This window comes from Falco naumanni, chromosome 8 (assembly GCF_017639655.2).
Source record: "Falco naumanni isolate bFalNau1 chromosome 8, bFalNau1.pat, whole genome shotgun sequence".
NCBI classification, from domain to species: Eukaryota; Metazoa; Chordata; class Aves; order Falconiformes; family Falconidae; genus Falco; species Falco naumanni.
In genome coordinates this window covers 43759474-43781680 of record NC_054061.1, presented here as the reverse complement: position 1 = coordinate 43781680, position 22207 = coordinate 43759474, and the positions used below count along the sequence as shown (strand labels likewise).

General features: G+C 39.5%; 3 protein-coding genes across 8 annotated transcripts in view; 2 read left to right on the top strand and 1 right to left on the bottom strand.

Moving 5' to 3' along the window:
- LRP2 (LDL receptor related protein 2) overlaps window positions 1-3548 on the top strand; it is a 128222-nt gene extending 124674 nt beyond the window's left edge. For all 6 annotated transcript variants that reach the window (XM_040605081.1, XM_040605080.1, XM_040605078.1 and 3 more), the window contains 4 exons: window positions 283-402; window positions 497-604; window positions 1860-1931; window positions 3031-3548. In XM_040605081.1, coding sequence (XP_040461015.1) covers window positions 283-402; window positions 497-604; window positions 1860-1931; window positions 3031-3192 — 462 coding nt within the window. In that variant the 3' untranslated portion in view covers window positions 3193-3548. The remainder of the gene's footprint in view (window positions 1-282; window positions 403-496; window positions 605-1859; window positions 1932-3030) is intronic.
- A 100-nt stretch (window positions 3549-3648) lies between these two features.
- Window positions 3649-22171, bottom strand: DHRS9 (dehydrogenase/reductase 9). The gene is made up of 5 exons (XM_040605098.1): window positions 15741-22171; window positions 11213-11543; window positions 9317-9575; window positions 7968-8131; window positions 3649-7133 (listed from the first exon to the last, which is right to left on the bottom strand). Exons 1-5 carry the CDS (start codon window positions 15753-15755, stop codon window positions 6883-6885), a joined length of 1020 nt encoding a protein of 339 aa, XP_040461032.1. The 5' UTR covers window positions 15756-22171; the 3' UTR covers window positions 3649-6882.
- Window positions 10091-22207, top strand: part of ABCB11 (ATP binding cassette subfamily B member 11) — a 68425-nt gene continuing 56308 nt past the window's right edge. The window contains exons 1-2 of the mRNA XM_040605083.1: window positions 10091-10247; window positions 11893-12085. The gene's annotated coding sequence lies outside the window, so the exon portion shown is untranslated. The remainder of the gene's footprint in view (window positions 10248-11892; window positions 12086-22207) is intronic.

Sequence of the window (22207 nt, the reverse complement as noted above, 5' to 3'; positions counted from 1 at the left end):
ATACTTTGAGTCAGTTATTGAAATGTGAGGCTTTTTTTGTCGAGCTAGGAAATGGGTTAATATCAGAATAATCAATGGTCTAGGCTGCTAAGTCAGTGAGTAAAATAATGGATGGTGAACTAATGTTATGATTTAACATATGCTAGATTTTGCCTAAGCCTATGTTGAATTAAACAGGCATTGTTCACTGAGATGAAGAATTGGACTATAAATTAATTCCTAAGAGTATGGAGGTGTTTGTTGCACTGCAGTTGTTATTCTGTGGCTTCTTTTCCTTCATAGAATGAAAACTTTGCAGTGGAGTCAGGGAAACAGCCGATCACATTTGAAAATCCAATGTATGCAACCAGAGATGGTGGAGCCAGCAGAGCCAGTGCAGTTACAGTTGTTCGGCCAACACATGTAAGAGAAACTTAGGCTTGACTTTCACCTTCCGTTTTCCTTATGACCTTCTTTTCTTCTTTGAAGAATGTTGATTTTCCTCCTTCTCCTACAGGCAGCAGCAGTTGGTAGTGAAGAAAATGAAAATTTTGAAAACCCTGTGTATGCCTCTGTGATATCTGCTAGTCCAAAGGAACCCCCTCAGGGTGCAGATGTACCTCGGGTAGGACATAAAAATACTCCAAAGCTCCCTTGTTTGTTTTGCACTCCAAATCAGGGAAATTGAATTGTTAGGGAAGCTGCAGTATAGTTCCAGTTGTCTTTAAATAATGCCGTGGGACTGACACACAATCTGCATCAAGTCCAACTAACTGGACTGTGTTTACAAGAGCTGGCCAGTAACAGTTTGATATGAGAAAAGCAGTGCAAGCACAGAATTGTCTAGGGCACACAGTAAGGGTCTGTTTGGATTAAACCCCCTCTTCTTCCTGGCCTACCCAGTTATTTTGAAGTTAATAGATTGGAACAGAGAGCTTCCTTTCACTGTTATATTTCATTTTGAGGGCAGATAGTAGTCTGAAAATTCTAATATAACTGCTGTAAATTGTCATTGTTACCCAGCAGAAAATATTATAACTAAGGCTTTACTTTGGACTTTTAACAGTTATTTGTAAATGCCTAGTGAACTATACCTTGATAAAAGCAGCAGACTGTGTGGGGTTTTTTCTTTTTTCTTCCCTGTAAGATATGAAAAGAAAACCCAAGAAAAATTACATTTTGGTTTAAAAGAGTGAAACCCAGGGGTTTTTTGTATGCATGGTAAATTGAAATAAGACATTTAGTCAGTGTACTGTTGTAATTTTTTTTCACATTTATTTGTAATTGTATTCATATTTAAAACTACTAGCAAGAACTTTTAAGATCCTTGTTCTATGTGTTCTTGCAGGACACTTTAACAATCAAGATCAAAGTATCGCCTCATTGAGATTGTTCTTGATTCATGAAAGATACATTTTTATGTCTTAAAATCCATCTGAATGAGCTGATGATGGCTTGTTTACAGGACTACTTTCACACATTGTGCACTAAAAAGCATCTCTGCTAAGTTTTGAAATGACAGCTCTGTGAACTTGTAGTTTCAGGTCCCTCAGTAATTTCTCTTGTGTTTTTTTCAAGGCAGTTTTTTCCTCTTTAACCTATTTGTCTGGAATTACAGACTTCCATGAATTATTTTAGTCACTTTTATTGCCTTCTGGCTCAGACTTACGAATACTGCTTTAGGTAAAATAGGCGTGACCGGTTATCTATCAGAGAAGAAAGTTGAGTTCCATGCTTAGAGTTACAATATGGTAATGTAAGAACATCCAGCTGAAATCACGGAGTTAGCTTTCAGTGCAAGTGAAATCCAACAACAGTGATGTCAGTTTCCAGAGAACTTGAGAACAATTGGTAAAGTTCTAATAATTTTTATGTTTCAGGAATCAAAATGGAGTTTCTTCAAGAGAAAAACGAAACAGAACACTAATTTTGAAAACCCGATATATGCAGAGGTATTGCTTAATATTGTATAGTTCTGTTTTTCAGCTTACATACCGCTGGACTTTTTTCTTGCTTTCATAGGCTACAGAGTATGAGTAGATTCTGCTGCTGAGGCAGCAGAGAAATTCCAGCCCGGGTCAAGGTAGGACTGAAGTGGTTTTGAGAAAAGTTACAAAGCCTCATGCAGAACGAGGTGTTCAGCAGGGATCCAGCTCAGGCAGTGCAGCTGCATTGCCTGCCCAAGCACTGTGGCCTGCTCGTGCTCTGACATCTCAGGTGCTGGTTTCAGCTTGCTGGTGCTGGTTTCAGCTTCCTGGTGCATTCTGGCACAGCTCAGTGACCCAGCGCAAGTGGGAGGCTACTACTAAGATGCTGAAGTGTCTTATTTCTGCCCTCTCAGTCCTGGCTTCAGCACTGCACAAAAATTCAATAGCTCTGCATACTGCAGCCCTGTTCCCATGCCAGCCCTATTTTTTTCATCCATACAGCTGAGTGACACAGTTCATTTAAGATGGTGTGCCAGCAGGTGGTATGTGTGCTGGTGGAATTCTCCCCTGGCTTGGATATGAAGGTTTGGAGTTCTGCTGACTTGAGCAAGTAATTCTAGCCCTTTTCACTTTTGGCCTTCCAGATGGCCTAAGTGTCTTAAGAAACTCAGTCCCACAGTCATGTGATTAAACTAGCTGCTTTTTGTGAAAAATTTGGGTTTCTAATGCTTGAACAAGGTGAGAAAGCGTTCAGGAAGCCAAGGATTCATTTCCCCAACACTAATGAATTGTAACTATTTACAAACAGTAGTAGTGCCGATGTTTTCTACATATATATGTGCATATAGACATATCAAGCTATTCCTGACATTAAGCATTAAAATAGGTGTCCCAGTGTGTGGAATAAGTTTGTAGTAGCATATTTACTCAGCTGTACCATCTGAAGTGAAATTAACATTTAATTTTGTTATAGGTGGTGATTTGTAGAAATAACTTATACCATGACACTTGACTTTAGCAAAATACTTGGATATTTATTTAACATTTCTGAAAGGTTGGATGTTTTATGCATTAGAATGTTAACTTGGTTATGTTAATGTTATGTTTATGTTTATTGTTCTAGATGGAAAAGGAACAGCAACAAGACACGGAAAATGTTCCTACCCCTTCTCCTTCGCTGCCATCCAAGATTACTCTGAAGAGAGACCAACCATTAGCTTATACAGCAACAGAGGATACATTTAAAGACACCGCCAATCTTGTTAAAGAGGACTCTGTAGTATAACTAGGTAAATGATTTAGGGAAAATTAGACACATCCATTTGCACATATATTTTTTATAAACAGAGGAATTAGGTTCACATTCAAATGCTTTATAAAAATATATACATCTCTTAGCCAATGGCTGGAGATGTATGTTGAAACTATGCCTTGTTTTTTGACAAATGCCAATTTCTATTTTTATGAACAATTATCGTGATGTACTATATGTATATCTTTGCACTGAAGCTGTCTGAAAGCAATGTTATAAATATATTGTACATTTGTAAATTTTTGAAAGATTATCTTGTTTGGTGGTGTTGCTAGTAGAAATCTGTATGGAATTGGTCATCTTTTTAGAGATAAATTCATTAACTAAAAGCTGAAACTAAAAAAGAACCAAACAAGGTGAATATAGGAAAATTACTGATTCACAGGTTCTTTATAGTATACAAGAATACCTTTTAAAACTTCTACTGGTGCTCTGGGCATCTTTACCACCTATTTTATATACTACTGTATGTACAAATGGGTGTCTCTGTTTATCTTGTGTTAAACAAAAGATGGAAGAGTTAATGCAGCATCATTATGCTGAATAGTTACCTGTGCAAAATGTTGTTCTCACAATATTTTAACTGCCTGAGATAAAATGCTCTCTTCTCAATCCATAAGACACATACTTTTCCTCTAGATCCTTATTAACAACATTCCATTAATAGTGTTTTTAAAAAGATCTGATATATTTAGATTAAATTAAGTACCAGAAGTACTTAATTTAATGAGATTTTCTCTTGCTCATCAATGGAATAGCTCTGTTGTTGGCTGGAGTCTCTGGAAGTAATTTGTACTATGAAATGAAGTAGCTAGATTTCTGGAACAGCTTATTTCCAAATAAAAAATACAAAAAGTATTGGTTCATTTAAGCAATTATTCAGGTTTTTTAATGTGAAAATTTAATTTTATTGACTATTTATTTCCTGAAGTGGACATTAATAGAAAGGGAAACAATTTCTACTAATGCAGTCTTTGTAGTTACGTGGTTATTTATATAACCTTCCATCAGAATATCCTGTACATCTTATTAGCTTTTCTATTAATTAGCCAAGGTGGTTTCCACAACATGAACCATTTGAGGAAATGGAGTACCACTGCAGGAACATGTTATTCAGTATTCCTGGCTAGCTACTCATATAATTTAAAGATTCCTAAAGTTATAATCATTAAGACTTCTGCTATTTGATTGTTTTATATCTGAGTTCTCAAAATGTGTATTATTTCTAATTAGAATGTTTATAATTACTTTGTAATGTACTTTGATTAGAAAAGACAACTGGAAAATGATGCTGCTGAATAAATCTAATAAATGTATTACTTTATCACATCCTTATTCCATAATTTGTGTCAAGGCTCTATGTACTTTTTTCAGTTGTGGAGACTTCAGTGCACTCTGAGATGAAACTGACAGTGCTTTATGTAAAGTCAAATAAGAATAGTGCTTACTGCTTCACACAACTGTCTAAAGTTCTTGACATAACATCACTGACGTCGTATCATTGTAAGTGTGAAAGCTTCCCCATTACACACATTAAATTAACTAGCACTTGAAACAGGAAACTCTTATTATTGATTGTAAGAGACTGACTATCAAGCTAGTATGGACAAAAGCGATTAAAACTTTTGTTCTATTAACTTTCCTATCTGAGTGCTTTAATGTAGAAATTTCCTTTGGACCTGGGACACAGCATACACATCTATCTGTAAGGCTATGACAAAGGATTTCTTTGAAAGGTAGGTTGCTGTTCTTAAGGAAAGAGTTCACAATGTTTTTTAAAGAGAGAAGGCAGGGCTAATGTTTCCATAAGACTTACCTCCAGTTGCATGCCACAGGTAAAAGTAGCATTAGTTTTGTAAATAGTCTTTGGCACCAGAAAGATGTGGAACCAGTTTTGGAATATGTCAGCCATGTATGAGAGATACTTCCCCTCTCCCCTCCTCCCCCAGTAATTTTAACTTTTCAGATGTAGAAGAAAACCATCTGTGGCATATTGTATAAATACATAGTATGTAGATTTGATTGTTTAATGTATAGATAGTGAAGGATTCCTATATATATTCCAGTGAAGCTTCAACTGGGCCTCTTCCTCTCAGTAGCATACCACATTGTACCCTTTTGATTATATAAAATTTATTTTTTCGTATTTTGTTCAACAAAAGCTTTAGATTCTATTCCTAACTTTGTTTTTCACTTATATTCTTTTTCCCTTAAGAGGACAGTCTCTGCTTGGATTCTAGAATTCCGGCCTCTTTCTGTTTCAAAGGCAGCTGATTTTTAGAGAATTGAGCATTATCTGTTTCTGCATTATAGGGCTGATAAATGATACCATTAAGTTTTTTCATGTACATTCTCTTTACAGCTGTTAGGCCAGATAGAGAGAACTGTCGCTTCTCAGGTATTTATAATGAAATTTATTCTTGAAGCCATTTGCCAGAGAATAGAACCTCAATGTAGTACTTAAAGGTTGCTAAAGTTTTTTTACATTCTATCCCTTTCTTGCCCATGTACACACACCCTCCCTCTCACACATGGAGTGATGACACTCCCTTTTCTTAAGAGTTCTGACCCGCACATGGTATTTTTGTAAGCTTAATTGAATTGCACATTAATGATTAATCAGCAGCCCAGCTGTTCAGCAAATAAAACCTTTACCCCTTCAATTTAATATCTCTAGGAACACCAGTTTGTGAGCCTCTGGCCAACAGCTTAACAGATACAAATAGTGTACAAGAGGCACTGTAACCTCAACAAACATTTTGCTGTTCTGAACACACTCTTTGTACAGTTGAACTAATTTGCTAGAGCATACGCTGTAGCACCTGTTTCATCTAATGAATGAAATGATCATCCTTTTAACTTACAAAGCACACTGAGGATGAAAGAAATGTGAATGCATATTATTTTTAATATCTTCATCATAAACTATATTAATATTAGGGAAAATATAAATTTGGATACTCTGTTTGCATAGTAGCCAGAGTACAATGTACTTTTGGTTTCCCCTGTAATTGTGTATCTGTAAAATAGCTTGTGTTTTATCTCTACACAGCTGAATAGTCAGATGATTAGATGTGGCCAAATACTGCAATTGTAATTTTTGGAATAAGTTGCAATAGTTGGGCTTTGTTATTATTTGATTTCATGTCTTGTGTTCAGAAGCTTGTGAAGTTTAGCAACTCCTGAATATGACCCTGAGCAAAACTCCCCATGAAATAGGTGAGTAAGCCTGACTGAATATCTTCTGTGAGGTACATGTATAAAATATATGCTCTGAAAGGCTGCTGTTTTATTTCAAGTTCACTACCAGCTTATATGTTGATGAATTCCACCTGAAAAACTGATTCTTTAAGTGATTTCATTTTCCTTTTTAAATTTTTTATTTATTTATTCAGTGAGTAGTATTAACTAGCTTTGTAGCTGAATATTTTATGAATGCAGATCCTACAGAGGTATAATTTCTGAGCATTAAAAATGACCTTCAGAAACATGCTGGATTTACAAGACTATCTGCAAACTCAGAAATTCCAGGTAAGAAGGGGTGAGGGGTGGAGAAAGTATCTTCTGAAAGGAATTTAAGCAGTGTAGTATCTGGTAAAGAAGAGGATGTCTGGTTTTGACAGGATTAATATTTATTTCTGCAGGCCTGATACTGGTGTAATACTAAATGTTAATTAGAACTCCATGAACTGATTTCCCACTAGCTGCTGGAGCTGGAAATGTCATACACAGCAGCAAGTCAGATAAACAGCTTGGGGCGTAGGAGAGAAACAGCCAAAAGAACTTTGCATCCCATCCAGCTCCATATCGTGTCCTGGGGTACTTTGCTATCAGGGCATGTTCCATGCATTTTATGACCTTAGAAATATCAAAATCACACAGTCTTTTCACTGATGATCTTTGAGCTTTTGTATCTGTGAAGAAGAAAATAAACCTGAAAGTATTTATGTGCAACTTTCTCTGTGAGAGGATTCTTTGTATTCAAAGGTTTAGCTACGGTTTCAGGCTTACTTTAAACTACTGACTCTAGAACTGAGAGCAGCACAGCTATAGCAGAGTAGAGTCCAGAAAGGCTGCAGAACACCCAAGAGACCAGTAAACAGAAACCTCTCTGGATGATATTGTGAGCCAGATACTCCCTACAGTAAGTGCAGTGTGACACAGCACAACTTTTCAGATATCAGGAAGCCATAAACTTAGCATATGGTCAAAGCAATTAATTCCCCCTAGGCATGTGACGTCTAAGTATGGAGGAACGAAGTAAGGATGGTATAATGACATCACATCTCATCAATCTTGTATGGGAACTAATAGCACAGGCCTCATCTAACATACGTATAGTATAGAACATTCAGCAATGGGTTCTTAATGAACAGTAATTGAAGTCCAGCAGATGTTCACAGAAACGCAGATGGATTGTGGTTGGAAGGGAGCTCTGGTCCAACAACTGCTGCTTAAGCTGGGTCACCTAGACCAGGTTGCCCAGGACTATGTCCAGACAGCTTTTCTCCAAGGATAGAGACCCCACAGCTTCTCTGGGCAACCTGTGCCAGTGCTTAGTCACCCTCACAGTAAAAATATGTTTCCTGATGTTCAGCAGGAACATCCAGTGTTTTTCTGTGTGTGCCCATTGCCTTGGGTCCTGTCTCTGGGTACCATTGGAAGGAGCCTGGCTGTGCTTCAGGTATTTATTTATGTTGGTAATACCTGCCCCCCCTGAGCTTTCATACAATCCTTTTTCTACTTACATTCAACAAAGTATTTTTCTCCATAGGAGTCCCTGATCTCGGGAGTCAGTCCATTCCAAAGTCTGAAGAGGGTTTTCTCAATGACATCTGAATTAACAACTCCTCCTCTAAAGAAACCATGCTCAACAATGCTTACTTTCACTCCAAAATGCTGCATCTCTATCCTACAAGAAAAAAACCCAACGATAACCATTCCTGACCACCCAATGATGGCATAACATTAAACATCAGTAAGTTGAAAGTTTGTCACATAAATGATTATTTGAGACTTTGATTCTTATCTTCAAATGTCAGTAGAATTTTGACTTCATCGCAGCAATTAGCTTCATAGCAGTGTATGTGTCGTGTAAAAGTGCAGCAGGCAATTAATGCTGAGGGGAAAAAAAGCAGTGTCAGGTAGATTCACAGCTTTCTGTGTAGTTTATGTTGCACTGATGCAAAGGATGTAGTAGCTAGCTGCATCTTAGCCATGTATTATCAAACTAAAACTTGACTACCTTAAATACTGTTGCATCTTTTCAGCTTCCAGAAGGAACAAATTATTAAAGTGTCTGGGAAAAAGTGAGCAAAAATTTTCAATTTGGTTAGAACTTTAGTCTCCACTGTATGGTTAAATGGCTATGGTTAATTGATTAAATGTTAGTGCAATAAAGGTTGGTGTGTTTTCTGGTACTGTGGTTTCCTCTATGTAATTCTGATTTGCAGTGCAACTCCTTTAGATTGAAAATGACCTCTTTCTCTTGCTGGGCAGCTCAAGAGACCCAGGCAGCTACGTTCCAAAGCGTGCAAAGGAATGGACCATGTGCACATTAGCCACTAGTTTATATTCTATTTCCTTGGGGCATATACTTTATTTATATAAGCATTCATAGTGGTTTGCAACCAACTTTCCTAGTTCTTGTGAAGACTTGACTCACTAGGCTAGGCCATAGCCTTCTCAAGGTAGTATAACACAACCGGCTTCAGTGAAGGGTGCTCAGCTTAATTTTCTAAAGTTACGAGTACTTTAGAACATTAGTACATTTGTAAATGGGCAAGTAGCACTTGCCCAGGAAACTCTGGGTGTCTGAATGGGCTATACTATTGATTTACTTTCGTGTATGCACTGGATTCACATGCCTAAAGCTGCGTACTAGCCATTTGTCCAGAATATGAAAGTTTTTCCCAGTACCGTTTCCTGGTGGGTCTGTTCATAGTACTGGAGTCTGAAATCCTAAACAAGTGACATCCTACTTTCTCCCTTTATGCAAGATTTCCAGACAGAAATTGAGGGGCAAACATACAGTTACCCTTCCTCAGCACATCTGGAATCTGTTCTTGGATTCATTCACGTATTTCTAGCTACTCACCGTAAGGTGTCAGAGAAAGCTTCCATGCCCCATTTGGACAGACTGTAGCCACCCCCTACAAAAGCCATGAGGCCTTTGGCATTGATGAGATTGACTATTCTTCCCTCAGCTTTTTTCAGAAGTGGCAGAAGCTTGAGCATGACTTCAATCGATCCCAGCAGACTAACATCCAGCACTGAGTGGAAGTCTTCAATCCTCAGCCAGTCAGTGGGTGCTACAGGTGCTGTTCCTTCAGCATTGCTCACCAATCCAAAAAGCCCTAATAGGATTACAAAACCATTTATTTCAGTATGTGGCAATACCTTACCCTAGAGTTTCATATGTAGTATTGGGAAACAAGCACACAGTCTGAAAAAACTTCAGTGAGATGAATACAGTTGTCTAGGGTTTGTTTGTATGATCTGCTCTGTAAACCTGGCAAAATTTGCTGGAAGGCCTTAGGCGATGATTCTAAAAGAGCATAGGTAAACTATTAAAGGAAAACTGTTTTGGTTGGAGATATGGGCCACTGTACCGGGCTTTATTATCCAGATCCGCTCAAATATGCACGCTCCTAATAGGCACTTACAGTCTTGTGAAAATCAAATAGTGTATATAAAAATGGTGAGACTGATTTCTCTGGGTTGGGGTCTAAAGGTCTGAACCAGACATGTGGAATTAGTCAATACTTCTGAAAATATTAGCTTAACCCTGTGTATTGATAATACTGCTTTACTACCTTATAAATTACCTGAGGAACTTTAGATAAATAGTGACGCTTCTAAGAGTTTGCTGAGGACAGCCTGTGCCTGAAGGGAAGGGAGAGGCCGAAAGTCCAGCACTTGGCCTCCATAAAGAGTTTCTCAGACTGAAGTGACAGTGTTCACAGTGGTTACCCCAACTGAGAACGTGCGGCTTTCCACGAGCTGGAAGCAGAGGCCTGCTGGAGGAGGTAAGCGCTGATAATTGTGTTGTCATTGTCCTCAACCACTGCATTTAAGAATGGTCTGGAACCCTCATGATGAGGCCAACAGTGTTTTACAAGCTTTGAGGAGAAAGTCCTACTGGTAGAAGATATGTGTTTTACTGTTTTAGCTAGTTAATTAATTAACAAGTCTATTGAATATTTGGTATAACTGTGTGTTATAGCTGGTAGTTGCAGTGCTGTGATCCCCCTCGGTGGCCCTTAACAATGTCTAGTCTGTGCTATTGGTGCCGAGAAAGAAACACGTATTGCTATCGTTGAAAATGTTTACCACACAGATCTTCTTATGACCCTTTGCCAAAACCAATATTTAAATCTTGTTTTTTAGCTCCACTCATAGGTATCCAAGGACAGACTCTGCCTCTTTTAGGCAAGTGCTTAGAGGTGTGTGATAGCAGTGGTGAGAGCTACCTGTGTGACAACTCTAAGAAAACTGGCTGAAATGGCAAGTGTTTTCAGCGTAATTGTTGTTGTTTGCATTATGAAATCAGACTTATCTGGCAGGCAAAAACACTCTTCTGCTTACTAAGGGAGGGCTGAAGAAGCCCTTTACACCAGCCCTTTTTTAATTGCATGGGCTGGTTTTATTATCAAGAAAGTTTTTTCTGATACCATTTAGCATCTTCCCTCCACTGAGATTCTTCAACTGCACCAAAAATAGTCTGAAAAACACACCTGGGAATGATCTGCTTTTAACAGACTGAGCAACTAAACTTTTAGGCAAAGTTTCACCTGTTAGTGAAAGCGAGGGGAATCCCAAAAGCATTGCTTGAATGTCTTTGAACTAAGAAATAACAGAACTGAAGAGTGAATGTGTTTCATCAGTAAGATGAAAAATTCCTCTGCAGAGAGTGAAGAGGCACCAGTACTTTTAGCTAGATCAGTTTTGGTTATATTGAATCATTTTTCTGGGAAATTACTTTGCTACTTACCATTGCCAGCTGTCTCTTTGGTCACAAACACCACAGCCCTGGAAATGCTGTTGGAGTCAGCTAAGTTGAGGTTCACTGTCTTCAATGAGAGTGAGGAGCAGGACTGTAGCTCTTGGCATCCTTTTTCTGTGGCACATGCAGCAATGACACAAAATCCCCTTTTGTCAAGCCATTTAGCCAGTGAGTTTCCAAGTTCAGTGTCACAGCTTGTTATGAAGACATGCTTTCCACTCAGGTTTCTCAATCTGTGACTGTCTCTGATGAGCCAGTAAATGATAAAAGAAAGTATGGAAGCCAAAACTGCTATATGCAGTGAGTCTGAAAGTGAGAGCTATGAGCAAATAAATTAATGATCTAGAAATGCAATGAAGCAGGTGTGCTTAGCCAAACCCCCACCTTCCTCGGACACAATTCCTGTAAAGACTTTGTTTCTGGTTGCAGGCCTTCCAGCTCACTGTAAGTTAGGGGAGAGCAGGGGTGGAAGCTTTGGCACAATGTGATCACAATCATAATATATGTGCCTCGGCAAAACCTTCCACATCTTCCTTTTCAATAGATGTCTACTGTTTTCAAGCTTTGCTGGCCAATCTTTACATCAGCCCTCTCCTTTCAGGGTGTTTCAGACTAAAAGGAATGATTGCATCTGTTCTCACAGTAGTATCTGGGGTTTTTTTTTGCAGATATTAGTGGTTATTTGTGCTAATACTGGAAAGAGGAATTCCCCTAGGAAGAAGGATGATTCTTTTTGACTGCCCGTATGATGCCACCTAGGCTGCTCTTCTAACCCATAGCATGGAAGCAGAGTGACCCTGAGAACAACTGGAAAAGCTGAAGCTGCAGTGGTGGGTCTGATGACTCATTTGTTGTGTGATGGTGAGTGATCTGCGCTCTGTCCCATAGACAAGGTAGACTTTGGGGCAGTGCCTGAGTCTTCTGTCTCCTTCCTCATTGCCTGTTTAGCACTGATACACAGCACAGGAGAAAATATTATATAGGAAGTGTATTTGTATAAAGAAATGAAGAAATGCATGGAGATGTTGCCCTCAAAAAAAAAAAAAAAAAAAGAAAAAATAAAAAAAAAAAGCCCTGAGGGAACACAAGATTTCCTGACTCTAGTGGGGTGGATACTGTTTGCTTGTTACAAAATTTTTTCTTAAATGTAGAATATAGTTCTTGTCATCTAAAATCTTCATGATTTATTACTGTTTTTCTATTTGTTTTTTTGTTTTGTGTAAGAATTAAACCAAAATAAGTCATTAAAGACAATATTTATGGGAAGGATGGTCAGCATTTTCCAGACATCTTGTTTAAGAGAAACCTTTTTACAGGTACTAAGAAGTCATCTAGGCTCCAGTTACCTACGTATGTGTACAGGTGCAGACATCTGGCCTTTAAAATGTGGTTGTATTCAACAAATGAAGTGATACTTTTTTAAAAAAAAGGAATTTGTGATTATTTTTACATCCCAAAAGTACTCAGAGGAAGGGATCTTTCTTCTCTAACACATAGCTGTCTGAAGTTAAGCATTCATTTGGCTGATTTGCATGTAATAGTCTTACTACCTTAAGAAATGGGTATTAAAGGAAGCCCAGTGTATTAGTCCTGTTGCTATAGCCTACCTGGTGTTCTTGTTCCTGTTGAGTTCCTGTAGTCAGTTGGTTTTATTCTGATTCTGAATTTTGCTGGAAATTCTACAGTTTTTGGAAGGAATCTTAGAATATGATAGCAATAGAATGTTGAACACTCATTAAGTAATTAAAAATCAGTCATATAACTGATAAATGATAACAAGTGACAACATTCATTGCCACTTAATGATCTTATTTTATATAGTCTGGTACCTCAGTATCCATCAATATGGACTTCTGAGCTACTGATTAACACTCACTAATTTAAAAATGTTAAGCAAAAACATACATATAAGACTTTGCTTCTCCTTCCACTGCATGCTACAGGGAGGCTCTCACTGAATTTTTGGGGCGTTAGATTGGTCCCTGTGCTGCACTGATTACTTTAGCAGCCCATGTCACTGTTGTTTTGAGGCTGATCGCAGTGTTCCTGAAAGTGTGTACTTTGGAATCATCTTTGTAATGTTTCACTGAGTAGGTGACATTTATTTTCTGAGAGGACACACAGAGAGTGCTCTGACAAAGTGCCATTAAAACTGTGTGAAAGAGCTCAGGGTAATTCAGGCTTCTGTGCTGTAAAATAAAGTCTGAAAACAGGATGTTGCAGCAGCTGATCAGAGACACCCCTCAGTCCATTTGCAATGATGTGCCAGGCAATGACATTTCCTTTGACTGCTGATTTAGAATTTAGAGCTGAGCTAGACACAAAGAGATAGAGGAGTTGCTACCAGTGGGCTCTTTTAACCTCATGCCAATAAATCTCAGCAAGCTACTCAGCAAACTAGTGCTGTGATGTATCATTTTGGGACTCGATTCACCTTTTTCCCCAATACAAAATTAAATGAAATAATTAGAGATTTGGGGAGAAGATTAACCTAATTGGAAACAGGAGCTGTAAATCACACTATCCTTCCCTGGCTATGCTGTAAGGAAGAAGCAGTGGGTAATGAGCTTGCACTATTGGAAAGCAGGTTAAATTTGAAACTGGGCTCTGTGGAGAAGTTCTGGAGTGTCTGGCCAGGCTGCCTGCTTGGCTCCTGTAAGAAACACCTGGGACTGCTCTGGTTAGTGTCAGTCCCTGTGTCTATGTAGCAGTAATTGGCACAGAATCACTGTAAGACAAAGGGCTCTAGGAGTGACAGCTGAGAGGGGTGCACTGTGCGTGCAGCATCTGCTTGCTGCTCTTTTCCCTGTCAGCCCTAGGCCAGTGTTCCTAAGCCTGTAATCCCTGACTGTCTAGTTCTCCCCAAGTACCAGTGCTCCTTCTCTGATAGCACATGGACATTCGGTGGTGGGCACCATGGTGGGTTTTGCTCTGCTGGAGACTTCTGCCAGTATTTATTCTGCTAGATGATGTCATTGCTGCTGGAGTCTGGGGTCAGAATCAAATGAAATAATCTCAGTTAAAGTTTTCTCCCAAGAAAATTGTCTAGTTCTGTGAATGTGCAATTTTGTGCAAAATATTTATTGTTTGATAATTGTGGAGCGATAAGAAAAGCCACTTGTCTTCCAGGGACGTATTGATTTTGAAATAGCTGCCTGGAGTGGCAAAGAGTGTGTTTCCAGAGAAAATGTCAGCGTGATATTTCAGGAGTATTGATATATCTTCATAAATATTGAATTCTGGTTGCTAATGTAGCCAGTAAATAGCTAAAGGCAAATTCTAATTTCCATTAAAACTATGATATTTGCCTGGCAAATTGAGAACTCCTGGGATAGAGCTTGGCTTCTTAGGCCTAGACAAGTGCTATTATAAAAGCAATTGATTTTAGAGAAAAGCAGCATGAATGCACTGAGAGCCCTTTAAGATCCTCAGATGGCTGCAAAGTACAGCATCCCTCTGCTTCTCTGCACTACAGGAAACTGAAGCACACAGACTGTATTGAAGGGGAGTCTTGCTGTTTTACTCCCACAGCAAGTTTGCTTTGGTAGTTGTGCCAAAGAACCTCAGGCTGGGGGTCTGGGTGTGCTTTGGATTCTTTTGTTTGCCACTGTTGGCAGTGCAAACTTCCAGAAGTTAGTGCTCTGCGATGGGTTACAGTGACCTGCCAGGCATGCTGAGGAAGAACTGCCAAAGGGAAATTTAGGGACTGGGGTTCTTCAGAAACAGCGCTCATGTAGCACTCAGTGGAAGGTTTAGATGTGTCAGACGACACTTGGACAGATCACCCAATGGCTCTCCAGAGTCTAGGAAGTACAGACTTTAATTAATTGGTCATCCTGCCAGAGCTACAAACCCCCTGTTCTCCAGTTAGCAAGTTGAACAAATAGGCAGGCACAAACACAATTACATCTCCCACTCTTAGGTGAGCTGTTCCTGCATGTGTGGGGCTTTGCACTTTTGTTTCATGGAAAAGGAGTGCTTTTTGTATGCTGTGTAAAAATGTCAGTGTGATAACTTAGTTTGGTGGTCAACAGATAACCTAAGATCTTCATTAATATATCACCTTAAAAGAAATACATCTCCAAACTCTCCTGTTCAGCGTTTTGCAGGGAGATTAATGTAGTCTGGTACAAAGGGGGCTGATTTCTTGACATGATTATATCTTTCCTTGTATGGTTTACACTTCAGATTTTTACCACAGCATCAGTAAAAAACCCAGAAAATACCCCCCTGTAAACTCTTAGGTTACTGACCCAGTAATTGAAAATAAAGTAGAGAAACATTCTTGATGTTGGGAAGAACATTACTGAGTTAACATTTTATTCAGACCCTGTAGGTGCTTAGAAAAGCAACAATTGTTAAAATCACTCTAGAAAGGAAGGGACTGCGTGTTCTCTTGTCTGTGCACTCAAAAACAAGTGCTTAATTTGTTCTCTTAGCTATTCTGCAAATGCATATAATGGGTACTGCTCACTATAACGATAGACAAGAGTTCTGTTTTTGTGCCATTACTCACATTCTGGGGAGACATCTGCAAGCTCAGTCTATACCTCCAGGTGCTCACGAGTTGCCATCACCAGTTATTTCCAGTGTGAGAACACAGAAACAGCCCAAGTCGAATTCATAAGCTTGTACACCAAGACCTCCATGGTGAATAGTTTCCAGAAAAGTCTTACTGTAAATTCTGTGTCTGGTGATACTTTCTGATTGCTGTACATCGGCTGATAAACACGGCCCTTCTCCCTGCTGTTGATAATGACTTGTGCTATGATGCTTCTACTTTAGGGACTTAGTATTAATCTTCTGTATGTGCTCCATGCCTGCCTATCATACCTATGTTGTATAAGCATTGCTGGCTATACATAGTAATCCACAGAGCCTGGGCAACTGTCAAGACTTATTAGGGTGAACTAATCTGTTTAGCTGGGAAGGACTAATCTGTGCTTCATCTGGAAACCAGCAGGAGTCTTTCCATTGATTTAACAGAGCTTGGTTCAGATCTCCACCTTTTTTCCTGCCTTTAAAGAAATAAATTCCCACCAGCTAGGCTGTCAGAGTGCACATCTGGTCCCTGATCATAAGAAGGAGGGTACAGGTTTGGAGCACCTTTACCTGCCAGAGTTAAGCTTAGGCAGTGTGAAAACATCAGTACTGCCATATATGTTTGGGAAGAGTCTGCATATCTGGGATTATACTCCAGTTGACTTAACAGTGAGTTTATAAGTAACTATTGATGATGGATGAGATTCTGCCTAGAGGCAACAATGCAGTTATACTTCATGAGTGCTCATGGCCCGGAAAATAGGAGATGCCTAATGCAATTGACTGAAAAAATAATTATAAATAGACATAAAAGAGTACAGATCCTTTTAGAGATTACTTACAGACAATCCATCTCTGCAATCAGGATGCAATGAGGTGGCATTTACCATGGCCAAATTCTCCTCTGGAAAAACTTATTTTAAATGGAAGTTGCAAACAGCTGACATGTTTTTAAGCATAGAACTCCTTTCTGCTGTGACATGGAGAGTTTAATATATCTCCATTTTTATTGCAGGCCCTGTGGTTGCTCATAGTGTTTGTTCACACAAGAATGTATACTGGTGACATGCAGCTTCTTGTGCTGGCTGAAAGTTACACAGGTGTTGCAGAAGTTGCAATGCAGGGTTATTAGTTTTTGTTGCTTAACTTCCTCTGCAGCATCTGTAGTGAAGACAGTATGACGAAGCGATTAGGTAACTGTCTTCCCCAGCCAGTATTTCAAAGTTCCTTTAAGTTAAGGAAATTTTTCTCCTGGCCTATGTATGCATGCATAGCAAACCTAGCGCAGTTGTTGGCTTTCCTTCTCTTGCAACTCTCGTTAAAATTACCATCCTTCTCTTTGTGCTACGCCTTGCTGTGCTTGGAGTTGCCATATTCTTTCTCGGCTTTCCTTCATCTGCCACTGACTAGCAGTCTGGGCAGTCCCTGGCTGTTGTACACCAGGGCCAGGCTCGCTCCCGGAGGCTGCACCAAGACCTGCCCTCCTTGACACAGAGGCACTGGTTCCCTGCCACTCCTGCCCTCCCATACCTTCCCACCCTCGGCCTTCAGCCATGCCACATATAGCTGCATCTCATGCGTGCTAAAGCCTCTGCAGGATCTGGCTGTGGTGGCAGATGGGGGGCCCAGGGATGGAGAAAGTTTGGAGAACAAGGAGGCAGAACTGTGTTTCATCACACTCGACCTCAACTATGAAGTAGATATGAAGTATAATTAGTAAGTTAACATAAACAAAACAGAGTTGCGGCCTGACCTGTAATCTGATCAGTAAATAAAAGTAAAAGCCAGTTTAGCTAGATGAAGGAAAACGCCTGTTTTTGCTGTGGCAACAGGCATATCTACAAACATGGACGTGGACAATCAGGGTTAACTTCTGGTCCCTGTGATCTTTAATTAATGGGTTGGTGGGACTTTATATCAAATTAATAAAGTGCTGAAACCACAAGTTTTTTGGTTAGAGTGCTTTGTACAGGCTGTGTTTCCAGCTCCAGCCTGCCAGGGAGACTGACACGTCCCAGGCCTGCCCACAGAGGCCCGGCTTTGCAATACAAACATCTATTTCCGTTTTTTTTTTATAGGGGCCACAAACCAATAAAAGAAAAGGCTCATCAAGAAAAAAATGTACTTTTCTCTAGTTTCTAGGAGGAAAAGTTATAAGAAGCACTCAGTCAGAAGCCCCAAGGGTGTATGAGTGGTACTATTGGAAAGCAGAGGCAGAGGGGACAGGCAAGCTCACAGGGTACAATGCCTTCTGCCAGGAACAGGTGAGGTGACCGAGGGGCTGGTTGCCCCAAGGGTGGGGCAGGCGCTTTCAGAGATAGAGTTGTCTTTTTGAAAGAATTTTTTCGTTTTAACATGTAGAGTCACTTAATTTTGATATGGAAGTTATATTTTGCATTTAAAATTTACAAAGTGTTTTTGGGTTTGTTTTGTTTTTTAGAAACGTTGTTCCAATCTGATATTTCTATTTGTGTAAGTGTCTGGAATGGAGGAAAAAATCCTTACTGGCTGCCAGACTTGTGTAGGATCAATGGGGTAAATAAGTGCCTGTCCTGCTTCCAGTACTTTCCAAGAGCAGATGTTGAGAGGCTAACTATAGAAACAACGTGATTTACTCAAGGTAAGTCCCTTGCTGCCTTCCTCCCATGCTCCCTGCTGGATCCACTCCAGACAGTATTTTGCAGTTTCAGTATAGCACATTTTTGTGACCAAGACATAAATATACCATGCCTTAGTGTCTGATTGTGATTTAGACCATAGGAGAAGAAATAAGTTTGTTTCTTTGTGCCTGGAGGTACCCGGTCCCAACAATCACCAACTTGGGCTTTTTACTTTCCGTGACAAGAGAAAGACATGTTCACAGACACGTCCCCATTGTGCCCAGAGGTACTTTCTTTTATTTCACTGTAAGGAAAGTATCTGCTTTTCCCCATTTCAGTATGAAGAAATGTAGTTTGATTGCCAAAAAACAAGAAAAAAAAATTGATATATCAACATCGTCTGGCTTGCAGAACAAATTATAAACCCAGCCATCAAAAGAGTAAGTCTTGCTCTTTGGTGCAAAAAGGAGGCTTCTGTGTAGAATGCTTGCTTTGGAAAGGACAGTGACTTTTTCAGAAGTCAAGCTGCTGTGAAGGAAATGTACATATGCACCTCATGGGATTGACATAATTCCATTTTTAATAGCATAAATCAAAAATCAGTAAGCTCAGTGTAAAATTCACTTTGCATTGTACAAAGTGAGTACTATGAGAAAAGAATGAAGACACAGTATGTGGGTACTTGCCAACCTGACCAGCTCTGTGTGTGTGTGTACTGACCTTTCCTGCAGCTTCCCACTCCTCCAGTCTGCCCTGATCAAAGGCCCTGTTGAGGAGCTTGTTCTCTTCCAGCCCAGTTTTGTTGTTTTTTTTCCCTCTAGATACCTTTATAACTGTTACACTTTTTTTAGATTAATTTCGTAAACAGTATTTAACCAGTGACACTCCAAGAATGAATGTGGGTCATCTACCTAATAATTCAAGCTGCAAACTGTATCTACTTTATTTCAAATGTCCCTTACCTTGAATCAGGGTAACTTACTGTTATTTAGAGTTCACCTTACTTTCATCTTCATACTATTCAGGTTAAAAAATTGTGATCGCGTGTGGAGCAAAATAACAAAAAATATTTTCAAAACCTGAGAGAAATAAAGCAGCGAATGCAGTGTTTTCCTTTGGTTTTCAAAGGATCAGAGGACAGGAAGAAAAAACATCATGTAGAAGCAGACTACAATATTAAGATCTGCCTTACACTTCTGACACTCTGAGGTGCTATCGCTGTAAGTGGCACAATTAAGATGGGGATTATACTCAAGTGAAAAATCCCGTGTCTGGCTTCCTGGCCTCAGAAGCACTGTATGCTAGCTACAGAAATAAATGTGGCTATGAATGGTCAAAAAAATAAAGTAATGAAGCTTAGGAGCAGTCTGTTCAACGCCTTCTGTCAGGCTAGAGTCCAGACTGCTGTACTTGCATACAGATTTTAGCGCAAAACAGAGAAATAAGCTGCTCCTCTCGAGTCTCAACCTCCAGTGGCAGACTAAGTCTATTCACCTGGTGGAAAACTGGTCACCTACTCCTCCACAGCTGTGAGCACTCAGTGCTGATTTTCTGGCTATCTTTAGGAAGCTTTGGAAGCATTTTATTTGTTTGCTGCTACTAGCTCTTGTCAATACTGGAGTAAAGATCAATAGGTTGTAGACTACAGCTTAGAACTGAGGAGTCCTGTGCCAAAAGACCACATGGACTTTAATTTCTTACTGAGAAATTATCTGTATGGGAATAACAGAGATTCATTTTTATTCACCTCTTATGAAATGTTGGAAAAAACCCAGAGAAGAGACGGTAACTTCATTTGGAGTGGCAATATGCTGCAATAAAATGCTACTCAAATTGAGGGAAGAAGAGGTTATTTTACTGCATTTGGTTCAATGAATTGTGATCTTTTTCTTCCTGTGCAAAAAGGTATTAAAATTATGTGAGATGTAAGCAGAATGTTTCCCTTCAGTCAGACCATGATTGAGGGGAATTATCCTGATGGTATTGTTCATCTTTTGTGAACTAAGTAGTACCTATAACCTACCTATCAGAGATTTTGCATGTGCCCTCTATGAGAATTCAGGATAGGAGCATCTGTTTCAGTCTCCTTGATTTAGTGAAGTCCTCCTTTCTATTGTTTTGGTTCAGTGGCTAATTCTTTGGTCACTGAGGGTCTGACTCTAGTGACAGAAACTGAGTTTTCCTCTCCCACGACATCAGAAGGAAACGAAGTACAAGAAGGTTTGAGGAGATGGAGTGGATTTGGCTAGTTTTTCCACTAGCAGCTGTAAAAGGGGAAGGTGACTGTGGGAGAGGGACCAAAACTGTGTGCTTTATGTTCTCCACTTAGCTCCACATGGATGATTTTTCAGCATAGATTCATTCTTATGGCCCATGTCTTAAAGTCAGATCAGAATTTATTGATCTTCAGGATTTTTTTGTAAAGATGAATTGAAAGAAGTGGAGGCTTAGCAGGGAGCAGAGCCCTTCAGAAATGTTGGGGTAGTCTGTGGTGTCAGCTCTAGTTCATCACTGCCTTTATCTACTTCATTAACAGCGTGAAACAGGCTCTGCACACACTTTCCAAAGGCCTAGATGAGCAAAGCCTTTAAGTCAGAAAACAGAAGTAGTTTGTGGAAAGCTAAAATTATATTCTGTTTTTGGCAAGCCAAGCCTTGTCTGGAGATGCTGAACTTCCTTGCCTGCTAAGTGTGAGCTCTGCCCAAGTACCTTGAAAAGCAAAGGCATTGCATGACCATTGGCCATGTTGCTCCTGAAGATGATGTCAGGGGACAACAAAGCAAAGCAGAGTTCTGCTTTACTATGTAATTTTTCTTCCAGCCTCTCCACCCCTGTGCCCTGCACTACAAGTAACTTTTTTTTTTTCTCCGCCTTTATGGTGTGGTGGATTATTATTAGCACTGTGACATTTTCTCAGATAGCATTATTCTCAAAGCTGTGCTGTGTACATTAGTATAGACATAGACTTCTTTTTGTTAAGAAAATGGGAGAAGACACTGGGTTTCTGTGTTTAAGCTGTCACCGTGAACACAGTAATGATGTTACACAAGCAAAATAGAGTTCTGGTTAGCTACATTTAATCATGCTGCATTTTTGTGCATAAGGCTTTATTATGGAAAATTTGAGAGCACAGAAGACTTGAGGAGAGCTGACAGTCACTAAGATTAAGACATTGCCTTTCTATCTTGTCCTGTCAGTCAGGGCTCTCTGTAGTGAAAACTGATTTCAGAGGGGAACTAAACCATGTTTGCCATTTCCCTCTAAACTCTGTGGTGACATTGGCTGAGGTCATAGCATTGCCCTCACCAGCGTCTCTTAATGAAAAATCCATTCATTAAGTTCAGATTCATTAAGAGAGGGTTCATCTCCAGCAAGAATTCACTACTATTCAGGAGCTTCCACACTGTAAAGTCTCCGTTTTAAAGGAAGAATGTTAAAATATTAGAAGCCACAGAGAGAGCTATGGGTTAGAGAACAAAGCTTTCAATCAAGTTTTTAATCTGAATTTAGCTTAATCTCTGAACCGATTTTCATATTATTCAGATAATGTTGCTGTTTTACTGCAGGGTCAGTAGGGTGCACTGAATTATTGCATGGCTAATAAAGTAATTCTATACTAATGCTGATAAAATAATGCTATAATAATCTCTTCCCATACATTAATTGTAAGCATTTTTTTCCAGAGAAACATCTGGTATCCTCCTGTACCCCACTTTCCAAGAGCCCTGACTTTATGTTGTGAGATTACGTTAGTCAAATTTAAACTCTCCATTAGATGTCAATGAACTGTAACCATTGTGACCGCATGGTTATTGACCCAGGTGCAAATAGTCAATGCCCA